Source organism: Cuculus canorus, chromosome 4 (assembly GCF_017976375.1).
Source record: "Cuculus canorus isolate bCucCan1 chromosome 4, bCucCan1.pri, whole genome shotgun sequence".
In the NCBI taxonomy this organism is placed as follows: Eukaryota; Metazoa; Chordata; class Aves; order Cuculiformes; family Cuculidae; genus Cuculus; species Cuculus canorus.
Window position 1 is genome coordinate 79,097,950 of NC_071404.1, and position 25,613 is coordinate 79,123,562.

The 25,613-nt window shown below is 51.0% G+C and overlaps 1 protein-coding gene and 1 long non-coding RNA gene across 2 annotated transcripts; both read left to right on the plus strand.

The window, feature by feature from the left end:
• The first annotated feature begins 3,888 nt into the window (after nt 1-3,888).
• LOC128852076 (uncharacterized) lies at nt 3,889-7,709 on the plus strand. The gene is made up of 3 exons (XR_008449691.1): nt 3,889-3,982; nt 6,692-6,738; nt 7,460-7,709. It is a non-coding gene; the product is annotated as an uncharacterized LOC128852076 (long non-coding RNA).
• Nucleotides 7,710-12,462: 4,753 nt separating this feature from the next.
• Nucleotides 12,463-20,266, plus strand: AREG (amphiregulin). The gene is made up of 6 exons (XM_054066418.1): nt 12,463-12,553; nt 13,016-13,177; nt 15,791-15,974; nt 16,409-16,567; nt 18,013-18,115; nt 19,024-20,266. Exons 1-5 carry the CDS (start codon nt 12,511-12,513, stop codon nt 18,098-18,100), a joined length of 636 nt encoding a protein of 211 aa, XP_053922393.1. The 5' UTR covers nt 12,463-12,510; the 3' UTR covers nt 18,101-18,115; nt 19,024-20,266.
• Nucleotides 20,267-25,613: the final 5,347 nt, after the last annotated feature.

A 25,613-nucleotide genomic window follows, 5' to 3' on the forward strand; every position in this document is an offset into this window, starting at 1 on the left:
TCGCTTCCGGCCTTGGACTTACTTTCCCTGCTCTCTTTCCTCTGACACGGCAAAGGTGTGGCCGGGCAGACAGGGGTAATGAAACAGCTCTGCCCAGAACCTGCTGGTTTCCACTGCACTTCTCTCCCTGGTGCAAGTGCAGGAGGTGAGAAGGAGGAGGGATGCCTGCTTAGCAAAGCAAAGGTGTGATCTGAGCAGATCTACGTTCCACACAATGGATTGCTCTTCAGCTTTTTACTTCCTCTCTCCTTCTCCTGTAATCCAGCTGTCATACAGGAACCTGTTCTGCCAGGTGACTGACTGGTGACAGCTAGTGGCAACCCTGGCCACAGCCTCGGTGTTAGCACAGCCTTTCCCAGTGGGAAGAAGAGGCAAAAATCGATTCTCGGAGCCTCCTTCCGTTCTTGCTGTGACCCAGTTAGGATGCGTGGTGACACATCTTCGTTTACCCCTCAGGCTTTCCCACCTGTCCATGAGCTTCTCTGGCTGGTCCCTGTTCATCCTCCAGAAACTTTTCCTGGGCTCCGACTCAGCCCAGAGGCTGCTCCCACTCCCACGCACTGCCCTTTCCACTCCTCTGCTCCACGTGGCTGGAGTGCATTCCAAGAGGCGACTCCATCCTCTTGTAAATGATATCCCTGTGTATTTGAGGTCCCATTACAGGAGCTCCAGTGGCCGAGAGGCTTCAAAGCCTGCGCCCGCCCTTCTCGCGGCAGCCCCTCTGCGCCCGGGCAGTCCGAGCAGCGGGAGAGGCCCCTGTTCTCTGCAGCACTGTCTCCTCAACCTGACTGCTGCACTTGCACGAGTTTTAGTTGCAGTAGCAGCAGCAGCCTGGGGTTAACCAGGCCTTTAGGTGTTTGGGTCAGGCAAATCCGAGAGGAACAGTTCACCGTCACATCTGAGCAGGGTTGGTTTGTTTGTTTCTGTCTGTCTTAACTTTTAGCTGACTGTCTTGGTTTGGCTTGGGCTTTCTCCACCTATTCTGTTGCTCATCTTACTCCCAGCCCGTAACAGCCCTTCCAGACCCTGTGTTTTTCTTGCTCCTGCACAGGGTTGAGCAACTGCGAAGCTTGGGCCCGCATACCAGCCTGCCACCTCAACAGCTTGTGCCGGGCTGGTCGTGCATTGCCAGCCCAGCAACCACATGGCTGGGTCCTGGCGGCACACCCCAAATAATTTGTCTCAGAGAGTGAACCTCCCTCATTCTTTCCGTGGTTTCTGCTGGCACCACCTCCATCCCTCTGGTGCAGCTCTTCCTCGCCCGCACCACCCAGCGTTGCAGCCACCTTTGGCTGCAGCTCTCTTTCTGCGGGGGATGGCGCCTGCACCGTGGCTCTGCCGTGGCGCTGCCCAAGCATCCCGTACCAAACGGCTTCGCCTCCTGCATGAGGGTTACAGGCTCGTATCGGGGAAGTTCTCCCATGCCCGTGTCAAACGGCATCACGGCCGAGCACAGGGACACAGGCAGGGAGAGGGACTAGAGGCCCGTACTGAGAGACCCACTTGATGCCACAGCCACCTCTGTGTCCTCAGGGCCACCAGCTTATCCCGGTGTGGTCCTGCTGCCTGGGACATGTGCTGGCAGCTCTGCAGGACTGAGGAACCACAGCTCCCATCATCTCCCTATTGTTTTAGAACCCTCCCCAGCCCAGTCCTGCCCTGTCCATAAACCTGCTGTGTGCTGCTTGCCCGCAAGTCTGTGTATTTTATCCAAAACCCATTCCATCCTCTTGGAATTCAGGCAAAGGACTGCTTGCTTTCCCACCCAGGGGAATGGCAGCAGCTCTTCCCGTGGTGGAGCTCTTGGAGGGATGGTGCTTGTTTGAGGTATGGCTTACTCAAAGCTCTCAGAAATGCCCTGCTTTTGCGCAAATGTCACTGTTAATGTTTCCCCTGGTCCCAACTTTTTTAAAGAGGGCATTAGAGGAAAAATCTTTCCAAAGGCAGGAGCCAGGCACGGAACTGCAAAGAGATCAGAAGGGGAGCAGGCACAGGAACTCTAGCTGTCCATCGCCTTAGCACTTCTTGAGGGAGGAACTCCTTCAGCGTCTGTTGCGTGCCTGCTGTTCCCAAACCTGGAATTACCGTTACCAATGTTCCTGGCCCGTGCAGGGGTTAAATCAAACCTCCTTTAGGAGACGGTCCACGGACAGCCCGCACACCGGGTGACATGAGGAGGCTGGCCTCCCTCCAGATGCTGCCTCGCCTGTTGCGTGCCTCTCGGTGATGTTGCTAGAGGTGCTTTGGCAATCTCCAGCCACCGTGAGTCACGAGTCCCCTTCTGCGGGTTTCCTTCGAGTGCGTCAGCGGTTGTGTCACAAGTTTGCCAACAGATGGAAGAGGACTCTGTGACGGTCTTGGGTTACATCATGGGCTGAGGACACTTGGACAACTGGTCCTGGTTCCCCCAAAGGAAAGCCTCGGTTTGCACGGTGCGTCTGGCGCCTCATCTTGGGTCTCAGGAGTGGGGCAGGTGTGGAGCACAGGGAGGAGAGAGAGGAGGTGAGATGGCCTGGAAAAACGTATGAAATCATAGCGCATCTGGGCTGGGTTAGCGGCAGCCGTCCTTTGCGTCTGTGATGGTTGGATGGAAGGAAGGGTGGAAGGAGAGAAGAAAGAAAGAGGGATGGAAGGTGTTCCATCAGTACATGGAGAAGATTGGTCTTGCACAAATAGTAATAATTATTTTAATAAAGCCAGTGCCGAACCTAAATTACTCAAACACTCCCATGATATAATTCTGTCCTGTGTGATTAAAAGCTTTCCCAGCAAACTGGGAGATTAAAACAACTGATCAAAAAAAGAATTGAGAAACCTCTCTGCCCTGCCCTGATAGGTGCCAGTCGGATGCTCCTGACCCGGGTGCCAGAGGGCTTTATCCTCTCAGCAGGAAATCCCAGTGGGAATTCAGGAGACGGGATGCAATAGTAAACAGGCACCAGGCCCTGGCGGGGACACAGTGCTTGTACATTGAGGTCCGCCAGTGGTCCCCAGCTGTCCCGTGGTGGCGGCTCTTTTCTGCTCCGGTTTGCTGGGCTGGCTGTCCATGCCCTCCATCCTAACGGGAAAGCAAGGAGCTGGACAAACCACACCAATGAGGAAGAGAAGCCGGTTCAGCTGCCTCTCCCACAACTGCTGTCATTTAGGTGTAAGACGTGGGAAACTAGGGGTTCATTTCAGGAGAGGAGCCTGGATGGTGTGAGGTGGAGGTCCATCGGGATATGCAGACAGCAGGGGTATGAGGTGGGGATCCACTGGGATACACACACAGCGGGGACATGAGCCTCCAGGTCGCTACTGAGAGCCATGTGGAAACCAGGCTGAAAGGTTGTGATAAAGGGATGGAAAATCAGGGTGAAAAAGGGTTTAGGTGAAGGCAAGAAAGGATGGTGAGACCTCTCAGGGATGCAGGGTGGGACGCTGGCGAAGGGCTGTGGGAAGACAGCAGCCACCCCAGCAGGACTGAGGCAATTCTAAAGTTGTCATAGGTCAGCAGGGCCCCGAGCAGCCTCGGCTCCCCCCACTTTCAGCTCCTTCCAAAGCATTTTGCGTGTTTACCTACTGTGTCCCGTAAGGTGCAGTGCGTAACACCTGCGAAAGGAAGGATTGGGCACTCACAAGGGCCAGGATACCTGGAAGGTGACCCTTGGATTGACACGGTACAGCCGTTCCTGAATTATCCCTCAAAGTCTTGTGCATTTTTCTTCAGCTCAGCTCCTTTTAAATATTTGTTCTTTTATTTGCCGCCTCTCTACTAACGTGGGAGAAAAAGCCTTCCTGGCTGCAGCGCTGGGTGACCTGGCTTGTGCCTGTTAAGTCAATACGTCTTTGAATCCTGAAATAACGCAACTGTAGTCAAATACCATTGAATTTTCTCTCTCTTTTTACAGAGGAACACGTTAGTTCCGGACGGCTTGCGCAGGCTTGGGAATAACTTTCCGGGGTTAAGAAAAAATGAGATCGTTCGTTATCAGTGAAGCAGGTAAATCTGGAATAAAGGTTTCATAAGACATTGGGTGAGGGTGGAGAGGCACAAATCCTATCACCGAAAGCTTCTACACTGAACGGGTCCCTGAGGCGGATAAACCCATTCTGTAACTGAGAACAGCATCACCCAGGTGAGGTGCAACAGAGGCACCAATCTGTGGCCTTGCCGGGCAGCTGATTTTGATATAGATCCCTCTCAGGACCAGGATCTCCCCTCAGCACCTGCACTCCTGCACCAGTCTGCAACGCGTTTCCTTCACCTGCAGGAGCTGAGTTACCTCTCACGGTGGGAAGGGAGCAGAGCTGTGCTCTGTGTTTTGAGGCGAGCATTGGGTGGTGGAAACCAAAGCACTCAGCCCCGCACTTCCCACCTCCGGGTTCCTCCCTCCCAACCTCTGCTCCCACTGCAACCTCCTGCGTGAAGCCCACCAGGAGAGGAGGAGTCATGCAGACACCGGTGCATCGGTGACATCGAGAAGCCTTTTAGGAGTGGAATGGGTCATTAGCAAAGCGCGGCCCATGCGAGTGGGATACTGGAATCTCACTCAAAGGGGACGCTCCGTTCTGGTTCAGAGGGGCAGAGCGTGCCTGCATGCACGCCGGAGGACAGTGTTGTGGTGTGCCAATGCAAACTAGTTTCTGTCCGAAGACTTCAGGAATAGGGTTTTTCCTATGCGACAGCAAACCTTCCTACAGAAGGAAATGAAACTGTGCTTAGGATCCCTCCTTTGCAGCACCCGTGTGCAATCTCTATGCAAAGGAGATCTTACTCATACGGTGTGTCTCAGCGCGGCTCTCCTGGGAAACCGTCGTCCCCACGCTCCAGCCTGCGGGGGACACACCACAATGCGAGGGAGAAGGGACACGAGGTGCGCTGGCCGCAGGGGTTTCACTCACGGGTGGACGTGTGTGCCTGGGAGCAGCCTTGCAAAGCCCTCACTCACCGATCCCGCATGGAAATGAATGCCCAGACTGCCCGGCCTCGCTTATTGCAGTGGCTCCTTTGTAGTTTTCCAGATTTCATGGATATTTGCTAGCGGCCTGGCACAATTAAAGGCAGCTGACATCACAAGGGCACAACATTCGTAGACAAAAATCAGGCACTGCCAGCAAACAATGGGATTTCCAAGGAAGCATAACAAACATACCTGTGACATGGAGTGTTCTCCTGAGCTTTGCTTGCTCATGGCCTGTGAAAGAAACAAAATCCAGAGGGATCTACATAATTGTTGTTGTGCGTAGGAAGGCTTGCCTGGGCTTTGTTCTAGGGGAAAAAAATCTGGCTTTGGCAAAGGTGAGAGGAAAGGAGTTTCTAATTGCTGTAGGCTTCTCTTTGTGATTCATTGTTTCTTCACATACTGAATGACTTCAAATAGGAAAAGAAAATTCACCTCCTGATGCACCGGGTGGGAAGGTGCTAGGAAAGAACTCAGCTCTGGTGAGGCGATCCCAGATGCTCTCCTCTTTGTGATGGTGGTGTGAATCAGCAGGAAAACCGTGCACATCGGGGGGACGCTGTGAGCCTCACTGATGCTGAAGACCCTTTGCTCTTCTCCAGCTGCAGGAAGCTCAGCAACGCAACCCTGCATCCATCTTGGACCAATAGGGAAGGGTCCCTGCAGCCGTGGGCCAAAGGGCTTTCATGGAGAGCAGGTCATCAGCCTGGATAAAAGCCAGCTTGGCTCACAGCAGAATCAAGAACTTCTTTGGGCACTATTTCTGCTCGGTTTGCTCCCACCAGGCATGGATTTGACCTGTGCCCTGTCCTGCCCCTGTTGGTCCAAGGCCAGAGAGGCAGAGTCTGTGGGATCCCCTTTCTGTCAGGCAGGAACCGGACAAGGTGCGTGGCCCCCAGCCACCGCGGTGGCCATGGCCGTGGGTTTGGTTCTCATGTCAGATGATGATACGTGAGCACCACCAAACCGGCCACTGCAGGGGAGAGGAGAAACGGGCAGGCAGTGACACAGTGGCAGCCCCTCTGCCATGCCATGGGCTGGATATGTCTTAGTAAAGATGCTGAGACACAAAGTGTTCAGTTTGGATGGGAGGGGACCCTTCTTGGCCGAGGGGATTTGCGCAGGTTCCCACAAGGGATGTATCTAAGCAGCTCACAGCATCTTCCTGCTGAGATGAAGTCCTTTCACACAGGAGGACATCCACGCTCCCTTCATCTGTGTGTGTTTCCCTGCCTTCCCAGCTGCTCAGCTTGGGAACCAGGTAGAAAAATACATTGTGCAAGGGAGATTGTGAAGGCAAAAGCTAAGACTTTAGCTGCTCTTCCAGGAGAAAATTCCCAAATAATCATAGAGTAACAGAATAGTTTGGGTTGGAAGGGACCTTGAAGCCCACCCAGTTCCACCCCCTGCCATGGGCAGGGACCCCTCCCACTGAATCAGGGGCTCCAAGCCCCATCCAGCCTGGCCTGGAACCCCTCCAGGGATGGGGCAGCCACGGCTGCTCTGGGCAACCTGGGCCAGGGCCTCCCCACCCTCACAGAAAACCAGTTCTCCCTAAGATCTCACCTCAGTCTCCCTTCTTTCAGCTTAATCCTTACATGTCCTTTATTTCTCTATTGGAAATAAGATGTGACACAGAAGGAAAACATAGCGCTGTTCCTGTCACACGTTCCCAGTCCTCATGTGAGACCGCAGTCCCTCAAAGTGTGCAGCACTGTGTAATTTGCTGCCATGCTCTGTGCTTTCAGATGAGCTGCGATACGCATCTCCACGGTGACTTCATACCCAAGCCAAGGTGAGGAAAGGGACCTATTATTCACTCTGCTTGACAAACACAGTCAAAGCTACTCATAGCAACTTTCATTGGCACCAACGCACGTTAGTTCAGGTGGGCTCGCGTGGCCAGGATCCTCCTAGGGGAGCCTTAAAGGTAACCCCAAAGTACTGCGGCTCCATCTGTAGGAGAGCATCTCCAGGAATTTTGTCCTGTGACTATAAAAGATTGTTCCTCCCCAGTTAAAAACCTGTTGTGTTTGCCCTGGTGGTACGTAGTGCTTCTTCACAGCGGGCTGACATCAGCACATGGTAACTAAAACCCACCCGTGCCTACAGAACACCACTTTGTTACAGAAAAAGCAGTTGTCCAGAAAGCATGTGGAATGAGGGAAGCAGAGGACTCACAGCTAACATTCCAGGTGTTAGACGTAACCCTGGTTTAGCTTTTAAAACAACCACATAGCGGCATTTTGGTTTGTGGAGGATTTTTCTAATGTGAAGGTTTCTGCTCTGGCTCTCTTTTAGCCCAGTCTCTAAGATTCCAAGAACAAACCCCTACATTTCCAAAAGCACAGACATCATTTTTACAGCCCACTCTGCGCACATAATCACTCAGAATCTCAAAGCCGAGTGCGTTCTGTGATTGAGCCGGGAGACCCAGACTGAACGAACAGCAGCCACACAGCTTTTGCTACCTTGAGGCAGCTCCACATTTAAACGCCTTTATCTCTTCATTTCAGAATAAGTGCCTTTGGAGCACCTTCAGGATGGTTCAGGAGCTGCACACACCTTTGGAAAGCAATGAGCTACCTGCTCTCCTCCATAGGGACCGTGCCAGCTTGCAGTCCTGGAACCGTTACAGAGAAGAGAAACTATCTGGTTTTGCCCATCTAACAATGACGAGGTGTTCTGAGTACAGAAAATACTGTGCAGTGCAGGGGAAACACCATTGTACAGAAGGAAACCGGTGAGTTTGCTTGGGTGAATCAGTTTAGCACCACTGACTATGACAGCCGAGCTCTGGCCTCGGTTTCTTTAGGGGTTCTTGTCTAAAGCACCTTCACCTTTCTGTCCTGGGGCACCAGGCAAGCATCGCTGGGAGGGTGGGTTTGCACTGGGATGCCGTGGGGAGCCTGCCTTGGGAGGGAACGTGGGGAGGGCCGTGAGCTGGTGCTTGCCAGGAAGTCCTGGAGGAACTTTCCATGAGTTGCCTGAGAAGGTGGGAGCAAGGGCAGCAATTTTCAGTGCTCTCTGGCACAGCAGGATGTGGTATTAGGGAAGGAGACGGTTTGCTGAGGGACAGCTCCCCGTTCTAGTGTAAATCCAGTGTTGCTTCACTCAGCTGGCGGCATTAGGCCCTTACAGTTACCGCTGGGGTCAGGATCTGCCCCTGAGCATTTGCAAATGGAGCCATTGCACAAAACAGAGTGAGTGAGCGCTGGAGGAGGTGTTTGGTCAAGTGAGAGCTACTTGGTGAGTGCAGCGTGGAAAAGAGAGCAGTCGAAGACCAGGCCAGCACGTTAACAGCAGGCAGCTTCCCAAAAACCCTCCCAGCACGTGGCAGGATTGCTGTCCCAGATGGGCTTGTGACTTGTTCCCCAGCACTGCCACAAAGGTGCGCCCAGCCTGCCCTGTCAGCCGCGCCTCGTGCCAGTGAGCAGGCACCGACAGGAGCCACAATACAGCCCATGCTACTCTGCAAACCATAGGCCCCATTCCCCGTTCCCCGACGGTTGTGAAAGCCTGTGGAGAGCGAGTGTAGAATCCCACTGCTGCCATTTGGTGGCATTAAACTCCTTAGCACCTCCGCAGATTTCATCGGATTAAGACAGGATTCTGGCAGTTGCTGGGGTTTACGCTGTCTGAGAAGGTGTCCCTTTGATTTTCAGGGGGGCAAGTTTGTATTGATGCAAATAAGAGAAATATCAAGATCTTATTGTCGTGAGGGCCAGCAGATCCTGTCCTCTTATCCTCTGAAAGATTTTGCGGTCAGGTGCGGAGTGGCTGAAAGCACGGGCAGCCTTCCCCGGGGCGAGGAGCCGTACAAGTGTGTGAAATATTGCCTTGCTGCACAGGGAACATTCATGCAGGCCCTGCTTCAGCCCAAGTCTCGGGATAAGGAGTGGAGCACAGGGAGAACGTCACCATCTCAGGATAGACTTATGTGCTGAGGGCTTTCACAGCAGGCATGGCCAGACATCTGAACACCTGTGGACATCAGAGGCCAGCCAAATCTATACTGGTTATCCAGAAAGGCAGTATCCCCGCCTTTCCCATTCCCTCCTACTGAGCACAACGGCTACGCATCTACAGGTTGGACTCGATGATCTCAAAGCTCTTTTCCAAGCAAATGATTCTATGATTCTACATCCTCTGTGTTACAGCAGCCTTGATTTAGTCAGCAGGAACCCGAGTCACACCAGCCTCACTTCAAAGCTCCCTCCCTGCCTGTGGGGGAGCTGCTGATAGCAGCGTCTGCAGATCCCAAGTCAAGTGAAAGTCTGGTGAGCTGCTCAGACAGACACTGCTCCAGTTTGAGTCATTACCCCTTTCCACCTGTTCCCAGATGGATGGATCAGAAAGGATAACTCATGTTCAAACACCCAGGTGAGCTGCGCCCGCCCTTGCAAAGTAAACATTTGATGTCAGTGAAGAAAATTAATGGGCAGGTATTTCCGAGACTTCCTTTCCTTTCACCCATTTCTCGGGGGTTTTATCAAAAGCAAAGAGGGTGAATAACGAGATCGCAGTTGGCACTCGGACTTTCCTGGAAGACACGATGTCCAAGCACACTCCCCTAAGGCCAGGCAGCTGTCAGCATCAATGCCGCTTTGCCTTCGCAAGTCCCTGCCGATGCCCTGATTCCCATGGCACGGCTGGAGAAGGGACGGGATGTGAGCTGCCCACCCCGTCTGGGTGACAACAGGGTGGCTTTTCACCCGGTCCTGGGGTCAGAGCAGAAGGAAATATGATGCAAGTACTCTGCTACTCTAGGGGCTCCCAGCACAAAACCAGAGCTCCAATTCCACATCCTGGGCACCTCATTCCTTTTCGGTTCTCTCAGGTTGCCAGGTCGTGGTCAGTGAGGAGGACAGCAGGTCCTGAGAGCTGCCAAGTGAAAGGAGAGCGCGCATTAATGTCAAGTCAGCACAATTTACCAGGATTCGTTTGTTCACAGAGCAGGAGATGCTCACCCACTGCCTTGGGACATCCTGTCCTTTGCCAGGGTGGCCTTGAGACCCCGGGGCTGCGGGGGGCAGCTGGTGTGCTGCTGGACGGCAGGAAACTCAGCCCTAGTCTTCATCGCTGGGATGCTTTCTGGATGTGAGCCTGAGAGAAGAGAGGCAGGTGGACGGAGAGAAACCTCCCCTCCGATGTGGCTGTGCTGCCATACTCCACAGACTCCAGAAGGGACAAAGTTGGCACCAATACCACCTGTACCACGTGCCATGTGAGTCCTGTCCTCTGGGACCAGCAGGATGGACCAGCAAGAGCAGGCACGGGCACTTTGAGGAGCAGCCCCAGCCCAGGTGCTGCTGGGAGCAGTGGCTCAGTAGGTGGCACTCTGCATCCACGGGGAACCAGCACCTTCCCAACGGGGAACCCTGCCCTCGCTGGCCCATAACCTGCCCCACCAGCCCAGCCGGCAGCTCTCCGAGTGAGCCCTGCAGCCCCTCAAACCTTCTCCTTCTTGCACCGCTCCTGGGGACATCCTCCAGGAGCTCAGGCTAGGGGCAGAGTCTAGGTGTCCTTCCAGCCCTGGAAGAAGGCCGTGGCCAAGCTTAGTGCCTCCTTCCTGGGGCTGGGGGCAGGGTCCCACCCTGAAAGTCCAGAACGTGACCTCTGGAGAGTGTCCTCTTGGACAGGCAGCCATACAAGGCTTTCCCAGGACATTGCCATTTGGGAAGAGCTCTCCTGATGTCCCACCTGAACCCCTCCGTGACCACCACCGCCTTGTGGCACTTTCTCCCTTCCAAGGAGTGGTGCTGGTTGACCCAGGCTGCCCCTTCTTCTTTAGGAAAGCAGGAGCGGCAGGAGGAGGTTGGCGGAATGCCTGACAAATGTGAAGCATTCTGAGTCAAATTCCAGCCTGTGAGACGGAGCCATCAGCTGGAGACTGGGCAGAGAGGGAACGTAGTGAGTCAGGTGCTGGTTACGCCGTGTTTGGTCTCCAAACAGCGCAGGTAACACACGCAATTGCACCTGGGTCATTCAGCCTTTCCCTGGGAATCTGCTCCGGAGCAGCATGCCAAGCATCGCTCACAGGGCCAAAGGTTTCGAGTCTCGCTGTAGTCCCTGGACTGAGATTAAAACCATGAATTGAACATGTTTCCCGTGAATCTCTTGACGTGGAACTGGGAGAAATGCTTCATTTTCACTGCTGCAGAGAAGAAGATTCCACAGGGAAACTGCAGTGCCATGTGGAAGGAGATGGCCTCAAGCCCAGTGGGCTGTGGGGAGCGAAGGGGAGATCTCCCTTTGGCCGTTCTCACACAACCAACCCCACGGCTCAACAGAAGAGACCCCAAGTCCCTGCCTTCTGAGGAACGCTGCTCCCGCACACTCGGTGTCTGCTCACACCCGGCCCCGGGAATTACAGGGGTCGTGTGGGATGGGAGCTCCAGGCCAAAGGTGAAGGGAGGGTCCCTGCCGAGCCCCGGCTGCCCCGAACGGGGATGAAGGTGCAGCACAGGAGCGGCTCGGCGACTGCCACTGGCTGCAGAGCTGGGCAGGATTTGTGGGCACCATGGGAGAAGACGTGGGATACGAAGGGAAACAGTGATAACAAACTCAACAGCAAAGCTGTCAGCTAATGAACACCGAGTTTAATTGCACCATGCGCAAAGGGGCTGTAGCTGTGGGTTAATGTCTGAGTAACTCATTTGCAGCTTCTTTTTCAGAGATCGTGGGCACCTCTTCTCCGTCAGGGAGTGCAGGGATGGGACGAGGGGGACGGTGTTGAGCTGCAGGAGGGGAGATTGAGATGAGATCTCAGGGAGAAATGTTTTGCTGTGAGGGTGGTGAGGCCCTGGCCCAGGTTGCCCAGAGCAGCCGTGGCTGCCCCATCCCTGGAGGGGTTCCAGGCCAGGTTGGATGGGGCTTGGAGCCACTGAGCCAGTGGGAGGGGTCCCTGCCCATGGCAGGGGGTGGGACTGGGTGGGCTTTGAGGTCTTTTCCACCCAAACCATTCCATGACTTTATGATTGATTCTGTGATTCCAGGATTGGCGCGACCAGGCAGAGACAGTACCAGGAGCTGCCTACCCTCCTCCCACATGTATGGAAGAGTGGAGAAGGTTCAACAACGGAGCAACTTGGATCCCAGCCGCCTCGAGCCAAGACTCCCTCAGCCACCTGAGCTGTGAGTAGCGGTGTTCCAGTTCCTCTCTGTTATCACGGTACTCCAGACCCTCCTTTCCCGGCACTGGGTGGGATCGCCCCCGGTTCGCTTGGAAGGGCCCTGCACCGGTGGCTTCCATAGGGACACTGACCTCTCCATCCTTGCCTCGCTCCTCTTCCGTAGGAGCCCGCTTCCCCGGGGAGCATCCCTGGGGAGCGAGTGGCCCGAGTGCCCCGAGGACCGCGTTTCCCTCTGCCGGGATGCGGAGCGACCCCGCATCCCTCTCCCGGCTCACCTGCCGCCAGCCCCGCCCCCGCCCCGCCCCTCGCCCCAAGCCCCGCCCCCGCCCCGCCGGCCGCCTATAAAAGCGCGCGGCGCCGCGCACCCCGCGGTCTCACTCTGGCATCTCCAACAACTCCGGGACTGCTGCCCGCCCGCCCGGCACCGCCCGATGCGCGCTCTGGCTCTCGTCGCCGCGCTCTCTGCGCTGGCAGGTGCGGGGCCGGGACGGAAGGAGCGGAGGGGCGGGCGTCGCGCGCGGGGTCGCGGAGGGGAGGAGGGACCGGGCGTCGCGCGCGGGGGCGCGGAGGGGAGGAGGGACCGGGCGTCGCGCGCGGGGGCGGGGTGGGAGGGGGGGAGCGGGCGTCGCGCGCGGGGTCGCAGGTTGGCGGGAAGAGGGGCGTCGCGCGCGGGCGGGATGGGAGGGGTGGGGAGCGGGCGTCGCGCGCGGGGCGGTTGGCGGGAAGAGGGGCGTCGCGCGCGGGCGGGATGGGAGGGGTGGGGAGCGGGCGTCGCGCGCGGGGCGGTTGGCGGGAAGAGGGGCGTCGCGCGCGGGCGGGATGGGAGGGGGGGAAGCGGGCGTCGCGCGCCGAGCGGTTGGCGGGAAGGCGCGGGTGTCTCGCGCCCCCTGTCCCCTCAGGCGCCATTTTCCCACCCCCCCTTCTGTCCCCTCACAGCGCTCGGCGCCGCCGCCTCCTCCTCGCCCAACGCCACGGAGCCCCAGCGGGACCCCGAGCCCCGCGTGGGAGACGCCGTGTCTGGCACCGACTACGATGACGATGAGGAGTACGAGGAGGGGCTGCCCGTGCACCAGTATCTCGTGGATGAGCTGATTCGAGGTGAGGCGGGCTCCTGGCCCCTTAGGCGCTTGGCTGGCTTTCCCTTGCCCTTCTGTCCTTCGGGCTCCTGCTTCAGTCTGTGAGGGCTGCAGTGAGATCTCAGTATTGCAGAACCATCTGGTCGGGAAAGACCTCTGATGTCTCTGTCCAATCTGTCCATTACCAAGCTGTGCCTGAGCACCTCGAGTGGGGCTGGAGTGTAAACTTGACGTGAGATGATCAAGGTGAAAGACGTGGAAGGGAATTCCCTGCTTCCCCACCGTCCTCCCTGGCAGGACAGCTGTGATAAGAGACTCTGTGATGATGGGTGCTCTGCTCTGTAATCCTAACGGAGGGCTCTGTGCCACATTGTCTCTGCAGGAAGGTTTAAGTTTTTTGGGAAGGTTTATATTAGACATTATGAAGAAATTTTTCAGGAGAATTTGAGCTGAGAGAGGGGAGATTTCTATTAGACATAATGAAGAAATTTTTCAGGAGGATTTGAGCTGAGAGAGGGGAGATTCAGGTGAGATCTTGGGCAGAAATGTTTTCCTGTGAGAGTGGGAAGGCTCTGGCCCAGGTTACCCAGAGCAGCTGTGGCTGCCCCATCCCTGGAGGTGTTCAAGGCCAGGCTGGATGGGGCTTGGGCAGCCTGATGCAGTGGGAGGGGTCCCTGCCCATGACAGGGGGTGGGACTGGATGGGCTTTGAGGTCTCTTTCACCCAAACCATTCCATGATTCTGTGATTTGGACCTCAGTAGATGCTGGTAAGCTGTGCTGTTGTCCTAGGGCGAGTCTGGCCACTCTTTTTCTTGTGGGAACACCCTGAGGGTTGAATGAGACTGAAGGATCTCTTAGGTGAAGGGACCATGCTCCAAAGACTCGGTCTAGGGAATTCTGAACCCTTACTGGAGTTCTTCATGAGCTGAAGACCTCCAGGGGAAACCAGAATGTCAGAGTTGTTGAGCAGTTCAGCCTGTAGAACTACTGGCTTGGTGACTTCAGTGTTGTATAACTGCACAGAAACCAGAATTGCTGCTAGAGGTGGTTGGTTTGTAGACCAGCTCTTGTACTTGGCGTGAGGTTTATCTGTGGAGCCTTCAAGCTGCTATGATTCAACTGCGGGTGGCTTTCCTCGCTCTGCAGCTTGCAGACAGGGACAAAGATCAGGCTGACAAGCTGAGCCAAGGGAGAGGGAAGGATGCAAAGGGCCTCAATTACAAAAGCATGAACCTAAATATCAAGTTGAGCTGGACAGAAGAGGGGCCTCAGCTGTCAGCAGTGAGCTTGCGCTTCTAGGGACAGGAAACCTCGCTGCAGGAACAGTGCTGCTCATTTACATATTAATTTAGCTTATACCGTTTGAATCAGGCTTCTGGTTGCTGAAGGCGTTTTTCCTTTTAAGTAACTTCAAGCCAGGCTTGTTGCTCTGGAAGTTAAAATGATCAGCTGTCTAGACAACAGAGAGCTACACCTTTCTTTGTGCAGGCTCCCTTCTTTTTGCTAGAAATACTGGGTTAGGAAGTAGTCGGATCCAGTTGCATCCGTTTGTGACTGCATGTATGCATAGCGCTCTGGATAAAATACTAATGTCCCCAGAATGCTTTCCATTAGTTCTGCAGGGCAAAATAGAAAAACGGAGCATTGTTGGTTATCAGACCTGTTTGGACTCACTTGGTTAACTGTTACTCCTGAAGAGCTGTGATGCAGTGAGAAGACAGGCTGTATGGCTGACAGTCAAGGGATGGTTTCCTCACAGAAACAGTGTTTTAGCAACTTGCTGTAAAACAAAGCTGTCGAGCTTTGCGTGGAGCAGCTGTGTGGCCCTTTGTCAGTGCTTGACTTCAGCCTGGCCTCCCTAACAAAAGGGAAATGATTGCCCTTGCTTAAATCCAGAGGCTAATAAGTCACCAGCGTTTTAAACCACACTGTTCTAGAGGTTTCTTTTAATTGAGATAATGAGGGGCAGCAGTAAGCGGTAGAACAACCAACCTGACTTTTGTGGACTATCCTGCTTTCACTCTTCGATGCGCCTCGGCATCTCTCAAAGTGGGAGAACTGGAAATGAATTATCTTCTGCTGAAGACAGCATTGCAGGTTACTGGGGAGAAACGAGTATGCTAACTGGGATAGCAAGCTGTCTTGCCTCTGCAAGCACCCGTGACAATCTGGAGAGCTAGAATGCCTTTCATGCCTGATGCGAATGGAGGCTGTTAGCCTTGTATCTGAGTTGGTACGATATTAGTGGATGGCTTGGCTCAATGTAAACTCTATGTTCTTTACAGGTCTTTGCTTGAATGTGTACGGTTCTGCTCAAGTCTCTTATGCTGTGAAGTGCTGCAATCCTTGGACTCTTCTCCTGGTGTCCAGTGGTGCTCTTGGCTCATCTGCTCTTGCTGCTCTTAATCTGCATCGCACAGGACTCAGTGGGGCACAGCTGAGCTTATTGAACTTCTACGCTTGCTGCCTTTGTGCTGGGTGTGAAACACCCAGGGATGTGCTCGCATCCTATGCTTCCTGGTCACAGGTCATCCTGCAGTGACTGCCCCCTGCCCTTCACCAAACTATAATTCAGTTCTTGCATATTCTAGCTTCTTAGCATTGCTAGACTTAGCAGTCTTGTCCTTTTTTCAGTTGAACCTGTGGTTAAACCCAAGCCAACAAAGAGGGGGGGTGAGAAGAATGCCGGTAAATCAAGAAGGAAGAAAAACAAAGGGAAAAACAAAAAGAAAGGGACTCCTTGTGAAATGGAATACAAAAACTTTTGCATCCATGGTGAATGCATATACCTAGAACATCTCCAGATGGTGACCTGCAAGTAAGTCGCTTGTACCTTGTAAGTTAGGTGCGATTGGTGTGAGGGCCCAGAGGAAAGATCAGTGTCAGCTTGGCCAAGGTCCGTCTCCTGCTGTATTTTGACTGAGGATCTTTCTGACATGTAAATTAAGTGATGATGGAATTTGAGATGCATAACAAGCCACTGAACTCATCAGTTGGTCATAAACTCAAACCAAAAGAATGACAAGGCGTGTCTTCCTGGAACATCACGCCCAAACTAATCTCGACTTGTTGAAATGCTGACAAAATTTCTGCTAGAGCAGTGACTGCATTTAATGAACATGCTCCGAAGGGAGCACCTTGAGATGCATGGGAAACTCTGAAGATGTCTGAGCAAGGTCTGAATGTGTGTGGGTGTCCTTGGCTCCAGACAGCACAGGAGCTGATAAGAACTGTGTTCGTGTTTGCTTGCAGGTGTCATCAGGATTATTTTGGTGAGCGCTGTGGTGAGCAGTTCATGAAGACTCAAAGGAAGAATGATGTGGCAGACTACTCGAAGACTGTCTTGGTGGTTGTAGCTGTCCTGCTCTCAAGCATCAGCTTCGTCACTGTACTCATCATAGTGATAGTGCAGTAAGTATCACACTTGTCTGTCTAGTTTAAGCATGAGCGGTTCTTGGGTCCAGTAGCCACGAAATGTGCATTGCTCACTTCAGTTACCTTTGTGGAAGGTGTCCAGAGGGGCTGAGTTCTTATCACAGTCCTGAAGATAGAAGCAGGGTGTGAGAACTCTGCAAGTGACTAAGTGTTTGATTGCCCTCTCTGGCTGTTGGCTGTGGGCAACCCAAGACCCTTCTCTTTTAAAACAAGAGCCTTCCTGTGCCTGCTGCGGCTAGCATAGTGTCAGTGCTGTAGGACATCAGCAGGGAGTGGAGGAGAAGCATTGATGCTGGCACAGAAGTGCTTTCCCTGATCCTTGTGAAGAAACCTGCATGCAGCAGTGTAACTGCACTATGCATGCTATTATCTGGCACAGCTGGAGGGAAGGAAATGAGGCTCCAGCAGTCCATTAATTCATGGAGGTTACTGAGATTAAAGATGAACACCGGTAGGGAAGCGAATGGGTAAACTAATGCTGTCAGTCCCAAATAGTGTTCTGCTTGCTGTTATGATGGAGGGAGCAACCATTCCATCCTACTCAACTGCTGACAGTTCAGTGTGGTGGGTAATCAGAATCTGGGATCCTGTGGTGAATAAACTGTAAGAGCATTTTGGGTACGTTTCAAGCCGTGTATCAAACTCTATATGCTCTAAAAAGTAGTGTGTGGCAGCTCACACCTGCCTGTGTCCTTGCTTCCTGCCAGTGTGCTCACCTGGAGTTTGTGCTGAGGTTAGATAGTCGGTGTGGGAAGCCTGACTCCAGTGTTTCTGGGGTTTTGGAGCAGTACTCCATTCTGCCACTGCAGCTCCACCACAGTAGAGCTTGGGGTGTTATAGGTGATACTCCCAAGTTCCATCTAATTTTAGACCTTGAAGTACATCAACTGAATGGAGTACGTGTTGTACCCTTTCCTGCAATTCAGGAAACAAGGTGTGCTTTTGTCATTTTGCTGTTGCTTCATATTTAGATCTGAACTTGAAGAAGGCTGGGATGAAGGCTTGTTCTCTGGGCACTGCCTCATTCCTTCCTACTAGTAGAGAGAGAACCAGTTCTGAGGTGCTGTAAGAGCAACCGAGCATCATTAGTGCATTTGTTACATGTTCTGAACCCTCACAAGCTTGAAGCATGCGGCTGCTTAATCTGTACCTTCGTCCAGAGAAGCTGTATGATCTGTTTCAAACAGTCATTAGAAAAGACTGGAGTGTAACTGGGCTTAAGCCTAAAAACCCTGGCTTTGTGAGGCAAAACTGCCAGGGCCTGACTCAGGGGCTCCTTGGTTTTCTTGTCACATATTGCTTGATGCTGAATGCTTAAAAACTGTCTTGCTTGAAACTTCCTGTTGCTGAGGAGTTGGTCAAGGATTCCAAGGATTTATGTCAGGGTGCAAAGTAACCTCTAACGTGCCCTAATTTCACAGGGTCAGGAAAAAGTGTCCTCGGTATGAAGAGAAGGAAGAAAGAAAGAAACTTCGACAAGAGAACCGAAATGGACATGTTGGTGTGTAAATGAGGAGAAAACAGGTACGAAAGCTGACTTGAAATGCCTTTGAGTCCCTCTAGGCTGGAGTTACCATATGAGAATTGCAGGCATGTTTTGCAAAGCTAGTGGTTGTTTTGAATACATGAAGTGCCTTGAAACTTAAAGCTTACCTGTGAATCACTGGCTTGGGCTTCTGGTTTCCTAGAACTATCTGGGCTGCTGTTCTTGAACAGCTCCATTAATTTCTGGCTCCTGTTTTAAACAAAAAGTGCAGATAAGGAGCTGCACAGAGATGAGTGGATTTGGGACGAATAAACCCTTAATATCTGGGTGGAAGCAGGTTTAATGCAAGAAGCCATGGTATAATTCTGTCATGGAAGACAGTGCAGCAGCTAAGTGGACCTTCACCTATAATAGAAGTGCTGAGCATGTTATTGTCCTCTTCACAAGGCATCAGGAAGCTTCTGGTGCTTAGCAGTTGCTGACCAAGAGAAAGCCGTCAGCTCTCTGATGGCCAGAGATAGCTCCTCAGTCAAGTTTCAAACTGTCAGAGCAGCTGAGTGCTAAAGTTCCTTGGCCTGGGTGGATCACTCCTGGGAGAACTCTAGTGGATTGTAATGAGCAAGCAAGTCAGTCTGTCCTGAGAAAAGTGTACCTAACAGCAGCAGACTTGAGGACCCTCTTTGAACCAGAAGTTAAACTGCAAGCTGAAGGAGGAAACTATAAAGGATAGTTCTGAGAAGTTCTAGCCAAACTTGGAAGTTTTGCTTTGTCTGGTGGCAACAGGAGTGTTTTGTTTCAAGTGTGCATGAAGCTGAAGAGTAGTGGAGTACACTCAGGTGTGTGCAGATCTTCCACCTGCCTGCCTCAGTTGTAGGTTTGGTGTGGTGGTAGTGCAGAGGGCTCGTGTCTTGGGTGAGGATTAATGTGCCTGGTCTACCCCTTACAGAACAGTTCTGATGTGGCTACTGCCAAGCTGCAGGGTGCCTCTGGGTGCCTGACACATCCACCTGGACACTGTGGGCTGGAGCTTCTGCCACTGAGCCCTGATTCATCAGGCTCCTGCAAGGAGATGTCAACATGCCATTTGCCGCTGAATCGCTTGCTGGGGAGGACAGTTAACACCACGTCTTGGCACAGTGATTTGGAAGAAGCTGCTGCCTCTGGGTAGAGGAACATCTACCAAGACCTGCTAGAGACTATGGCTACTGAGCCCTCCGTCAGTGCTGGAGCTCCGGTCTCTGCTGGTGTGTGGATGGACTTCTCCTGTTAGCAAGGCTCCTTTGGCAGCTCTGACTCTGAGAGAGATGGTTGCAGCTTTCAGAAATGGATGCAGGGGAGAAAATTCCCTTCCCTTTCCCGAAGTGAAGAAGGGAAGAGCTCTGGTTGGCTTCTTGCCCTAGACCTCAGTGGATGTGAACCCTAATTCTGCTGTTGCTGTGCTCCCTGGTGGTATCAGCTTTAAAACACTTCATCTCTAGTTCTGACTTGCAGGACATTGGTGACATAATTGTCAGCCACACCTGGGTTCTGTTACTGTGTGTGTGGAAGGTAACCCTCTGAGTTCAGTAGGACTCCTTGTGTGAGTGGAGCTAGCCTTTTGCGTGTATGCTAGCCTGAGTTAAAATGGGTCTCTTTGGGATGCTGAGACAGGAAATGCAAGATCTGAAGCTCTGTATCTGAAGGAAAAGATGTGTGCTCTAACAAGCTGATAATCTTGGACCTGTCAGTTGTACACACAAATCTCTTTCTGTTACCCAGATACTCGATGCTGCTCTAGCATCTCTTGAAGTTTAAAATGCTTCCTATCAGATTCAGTCAGTGGAACTTGACCAAGAACCTCTTCCTTTGAAGATTTAAGTTCATGCACTGACACTCTGCAAGCTGTAGTCTCCTGCGCTCTACCTTCTGGTGTGAAGAACTCTATTTACCTCAGACATCTCTGACCCAAGTGCCTTTGGTCTCTTGAACTGTCCGTGCAGTCTGGAGCACACCATTACTTGAGTTGAGCTGCTTCTTCGGAGAGTGAATGTGCTCTGTATAAACAGAGCAGTATTCTTCTGGTAGCAGAGAAACAACATTAATTGTCAAGTCATCTCTGTAACTGTGTAAATATTTATTACTGTATTTAATATTTAATGTTTCCATTACAAACTTATTTATTTTATAATTAAACTTTTTACATAATGTAATCATGGTAAGTTTTTTTTTTTTCTTGCTCTTGGGAGTACATGTAAACACTTGAAATTAGAGCTTGGTTTCTTCAAGGCAGGAATTTTAACACTTAAGAGCACAAAGTATTACTGTCAAGAAGAAGAGTCATGTGTGTGATGTATGAAGTTGATTTTCTCAGAATGCAGGTTGTTTGTAAACAAAAAATGTGATTGCGAGTCTATTTCAGTAGGAAGCTCATTAAATTCAACTACTGAGAGATTTTTTTAGTCACTGGAGTAGGGAAGGATTAAGTGAGCTGTCTCCTTGGGAGCAAGGTCTCAAACTGAATTTTGAGTAAATGATTAGTCGTTTACACTGGACAGGAGCTGGGAAGATTGAAGGGGTGAGAGCTTTTCATCTCTATGTGGTCAGAGAATTTGGACAGTGGCTTGAAACTGTCTTGAATGAAGAAAGGCAGAATAGCCTCGGGCCAGTGACTCCTTAAACAGAAAGGAAGCCTTGGCCTCCGCACTCTGCTTTGAGTTTCTTCTCCCCAAGTAGTTATTAGTATAGCTCTGTGCTGATGTTCCTTCTCAACACTTGGGGCAGTGAGTTCAGAGTTGCCTGATAAAAGAGGGTTGGGGGGGTGAGTTTGGCTCTAAAGCCATGGTTTTAAAGCTGATAAAGAACCTTGTTTTGATGACCTTTTCTCAAAAGTGTCTTTGAGAGATGTTGCTGGCTGGGGCCTAGCTTGAACTAGAGAGCTACCCAAAACCAGCAACTGAATCCAATTAGGACCCAAGCTGTGTAACTGGTGTAGGTGTAGCGTGTCCTGTCCAGAGCAGCAGAGAAACATTTCCCTTGGCCTCTAGAGCGAGCCAGGCAGCTCTCAGGCTAAAAGCAGCCTGTGTCATATGTGATTGAGGTGCAGGTAATGTGTTACCACATCTCTTGGGAAGACTGCAAGACTTCATTCCGGGGAACCTGCTTTGTTACCAAAGTAAACAGTGCTGCTTTTCCTCAGATATTTGCTATTAGAGCTCTGGCAAGAAAAGGTGTTTCTGTTGGTTATGCCAAGCTTTTTGCTTTGCAGTAAACAAGCTCAATCTTGGTGGTAATGATGTTGTAGGTTGATGAGGCTGGGGATCAGTTACGACTCCTGTTTGAAAAGTGTGAGACTCTGCTTGCAGAAACTCTTCTATCTTGTCTTCTTCCTGGAGTAAGTAGCAAGGTTTCTACTTGATTGGTTGCACCAGTGGTAGCATAGGAAACAGAGCAGTGCTCGCTTTTTTCCTCCCCAGTTTGAGAGCTGAACAGGAGTGAAGCTACTGGTGTTTGTCTAAATTCCATATGTTGACTGTTTTTTGTGGTGGTAGAGTTCTGGTTTGGATTTGAACTCATTAATAATCAGGAAGGATAATCATAGCTGAGCGTCCTTAGCTGAGAGTTTGGAGTGGAGGGCAGGTTTCATAGAAAACTTGTTCCTCTCTCAGGAATTCGGATACAGCCAGGCTTCTGAGAGGTGGGGCAGCCAGCAGCTCCCTTGTAGAGAAGTCCTTTGGTGTGGGTCAGTCACATCAATGTCCAGGAGTGCTGTACATACCTATAAATTCAGAACTCACATGGAGCTTTGCATGTAGTAAAAATTTCCATAGTTATGTTTTTTTATCAGTTATAACTTCTAGGAAACAGTAATTTTTTTTTTCTGCCTGAGCTATAGCTCTGACTCATAACAAGTTGCTTGCAGCTTGCTGGTGTAGGTTTGATGCACAAGCACCGTCGAGACCTACCACTGTCAAGTGGGTTGGTCACTTAAAAACCACAACTGATGAGTGGAACTGTGTCTGGAAGTCTCTTGCTGTTCAAGGATGCTGCCTTTGTGTGAGAAGCAAATCTGATCAGCTGCAGGGCAAGGCCGAAGATCATTTTGTCCGTGATCCTGCCCAGCCAGATCTGCTCTTTGGGATACATACATTCTCTGGCTTTTTACCTGCTCTCCTCACAACAGAGTCACCTTAGTTCTGCTGGGTTTCTGGTGCCACATCTTACTAGTAAGTTACACCCCCATCAATTTCATGACATCCCAGTGGCAATGTTACTTTAACAGGACAGTTTCTGTGTCCTTGTTACCTGTAACTGCCCTGGCTAAAACCTGCAAAAGTAGCCGCATGCTCTTGCACAATTTTATGCACTCATGGCTGATTATGCAAGATATTTTTGATATCCAGATCAGTATCCAGGAGTTCTGGTGATGCGAGGGTCATGTCTGCTTCCACAATTCCTTCCTCATTCTCAAATGTTTTGTTCTCTGTGACTATTGCATTTTGTAGGAAAAATGATAGTTTCTCATGTTTATGGTGTATTTATGGTGTATTTATGGAGCTTTTGAGTGTTTTGTGGTTGACTATGAGCAGAGCAGCCTCCCGTGTTCTTCTAGACTGCTCCCCTTCTCTCGTCTTCCTCCCTGTGTGCCCCTTTTGCCTCGGAGCAGTAGTAGGTGCCACTGTGAATTGTGGCCTGCTGGATTTTACAGGAAGTTCTTACAGTAAGTTCTTACAGTTCTCCAGTAGCAGTGATGTTCTCTTTTTCTCGGTAAATGTAGATACATGCGGACACCTATGAAGGTACTGGTATTGGCCACAAGGATCTTGGGCAGTGGTTTGCTGAAATCCACTGTTGAGTTGTTTGATGACATTTCTATTAACTGGTATAAGGTTCTGTGTCTGTAAAATAAATGTGGAGATATTTCATATCAAAATACTACACAGCCTGTTAGCATTACAGATGCTTTTTCTGAAGGGATTTTCTTGATGCGCTGATATGTCTCCCGCTTCACTGAACAGTGTTGCAGTCACCTGGCTTTTGAGGCGTTATCGTTGATAGGAAGTGATGGCTTCGTGACCTTGGCGACAGTGGAATGCAGTGAGTGAGCACGCTCCAGGAGCAAGAGGCGGTGTTGGTGTTGGAGTCTGTTCACACGACATCAGTGGACAGAGGGTCACACAGCCTTTAATAAGCAACTCTGGATTCTTTCTCATTTTGTGAACAAAGCTGTACATACCTATCGTTCCTTTGCTGGTTACACCTTCCTGAAGCGAGTAATCCTCATTTCGTACAGGTCTGGCTTTGCCTGTGACTCCAGAGTTTGCTCGGTTGAGACAGCTATGCTTGAGAATGTTAGAGGGGTAACAACTCTTGTTAGCTTACTGTGGACCTAGGCCCAAAGCCAAGGAAGCAGAATTTGTGCCTTTTTTTAACCAAGGGAGACCTGTGAGGTGGGACATCTTAAGTTTAAGGTAAAGAAATGTTTTCAAAATACACTTTCCTAGTATGTCTAGTATGTAGAGTAGTGGATATTCTTGAGAAAAACTGAATTGTCATTCAGAAAGACAGATCTTTTTGTCTCATTCACAAAAAAGCCACTTTGCAGCTCAGCATCTTTTGGCTGAAATAATTCAGTCTGTTCTCTTTGCATTTTGGGACAAAAAGCAAAGCTAAATAGTCTGACAGTCTGATCTAATCCATCATTTCCAATGTGTCTTGACCTATATGTCATGCTCTCACTCCAATGCCATGCAGGTCAAGTAAGATAACACTATCACTACTCCTGGCTGCTTTTGGATTCTTGCCTATTAGTGCTTTGGTCCAAAACTCAGAAGATGGGTTCCTCCTCTGAGTACGATTTTCCTTCCACAGCTGGTGGTGAATTTGTATTTGGATGTGCGACAGCAGCCACTTACAGCCTGGATTAGTTCATGGGTGGTCCTTGGAACCCACTACTCATTGGAAGATAAGGAAGCACATGTTTTAGCATCTGTTAACTTTCCTAAGCAAAAGGGAAGTAAGTTTCTTCAGCACTGTAGGTAACTAGTTGAAAACGGTGGAAACAGAAGTGACTTTTTAACGTCTTCAGTGTGTTTTAAAATGTCTCTATTAGAGCACCCACAGCTCCTGTCAGTGTAGGTCTGAGCACCTCGGAAACAATCTGGATCATAAGATGTGCTGTCAGATCTGCATTCCACCGCTCATTTCACTGTTGGGATGGCAGGGTGAATTGCTGGTGGTGGAACAAGAGCTGAACCTGGTAGCTGTCCCAGGCTTTAGCCACAGGCTTCTCTTCCTGTTGCATTCTTTGCCTTTGCATTTCTATGCAGTGTGATTTATGTTCAGAAGTAATTAAAGGTGCACACAGAAAATGCAGGCAGAAAGACTTGCAAATGACACTTGAAGATGTAATTTCCATAGGCACAGAGTTGGCATGGCTCCTGTGGATATCTGTCTGCATGGCTTTCATGCCCTATCTGGCTCCTTCCAGTCAGAAGAGGTCTTCCTTCTTGTCCACAGAGTTGATTTTTGTCTGGACTGAGAGTCAGGCACCTCTTGGGTGGAGCAGAATGGAGAAAAACCAAACCAGGGTTCAGGGCAACAAATGTCCTGTCACGTCCGAGTCGGTATCGTGATGAAAGCTTTTCAAGAATATGAGCAGTTTCTGTGTGTCTTGATCTACATGTTCTAAGCGTTCTGCTCAGGCACTGGTGTATTGCCTGGGAAAGACAGCAGCAGTTGGGATTTCAGCTGGGAGGGCAGTGAGGTGGAAGGATAGAGTGGCAGAGAGAGTACAATGGGCCAGAATATATGCAGGGTTTGGTAGTATGACTCCCCAGCAAATACCCTGCCATGGAAAAAGAGTAACTTCCCTTCAAGTTATAAAGACTTCCCTAGGCCAATTCCCATAAACTCTTGTTAGTGCCCGTGAAGGAGCTCTTAAGTGTGCTAGATTCAACCAATACTATCATAACACTACAAGTATTAAGGAAAGACATGGCAAGGAACATTAAGGAATATGAAGGAATAGTAAGAAATGGCCCCCATGCTTGGTGAGTGCACACCATAGTGCCAGCATTTCAGTGCCTTTGCAGGCTCAGCAGTGGGCACCTCCTTGTCTTTGGCAGGGGAGAGGCTGCATGGGTAATGTGATGCACACAGTGACCTGGGTAGAAATAGAAACGATTGCCAGGCCTATGAGCAGCTTCTGCTAGCAGCAAGAAGAAAAAGATCCCCTGAACATGGCTGCACACTTATTTTTCCTAGTCACATTTATGGTCTTTAAATTTATTAGACACCACATAGAGAAGATGCGTTGTCGATAGTGACTTAGCTGTGCCTTTAGAAGGTAAAGTTGAGATTTGAAAGAAGACCTGAGGCCCACATGCAAAATGCTCATCAGTTTCAAACCTCTAAGGAGGTACACAGAAACTGCTTGGTGCTGGCACTTGCAAATAGATAGGCAGGGGAATTTCATGTTTGGAGAAGTCTGCAGAGGCGAGGTTAACTTCTCTTGCAGTAGAAGGCAGGCAATGACTACTTTAATGCCTGGTCCTTGGG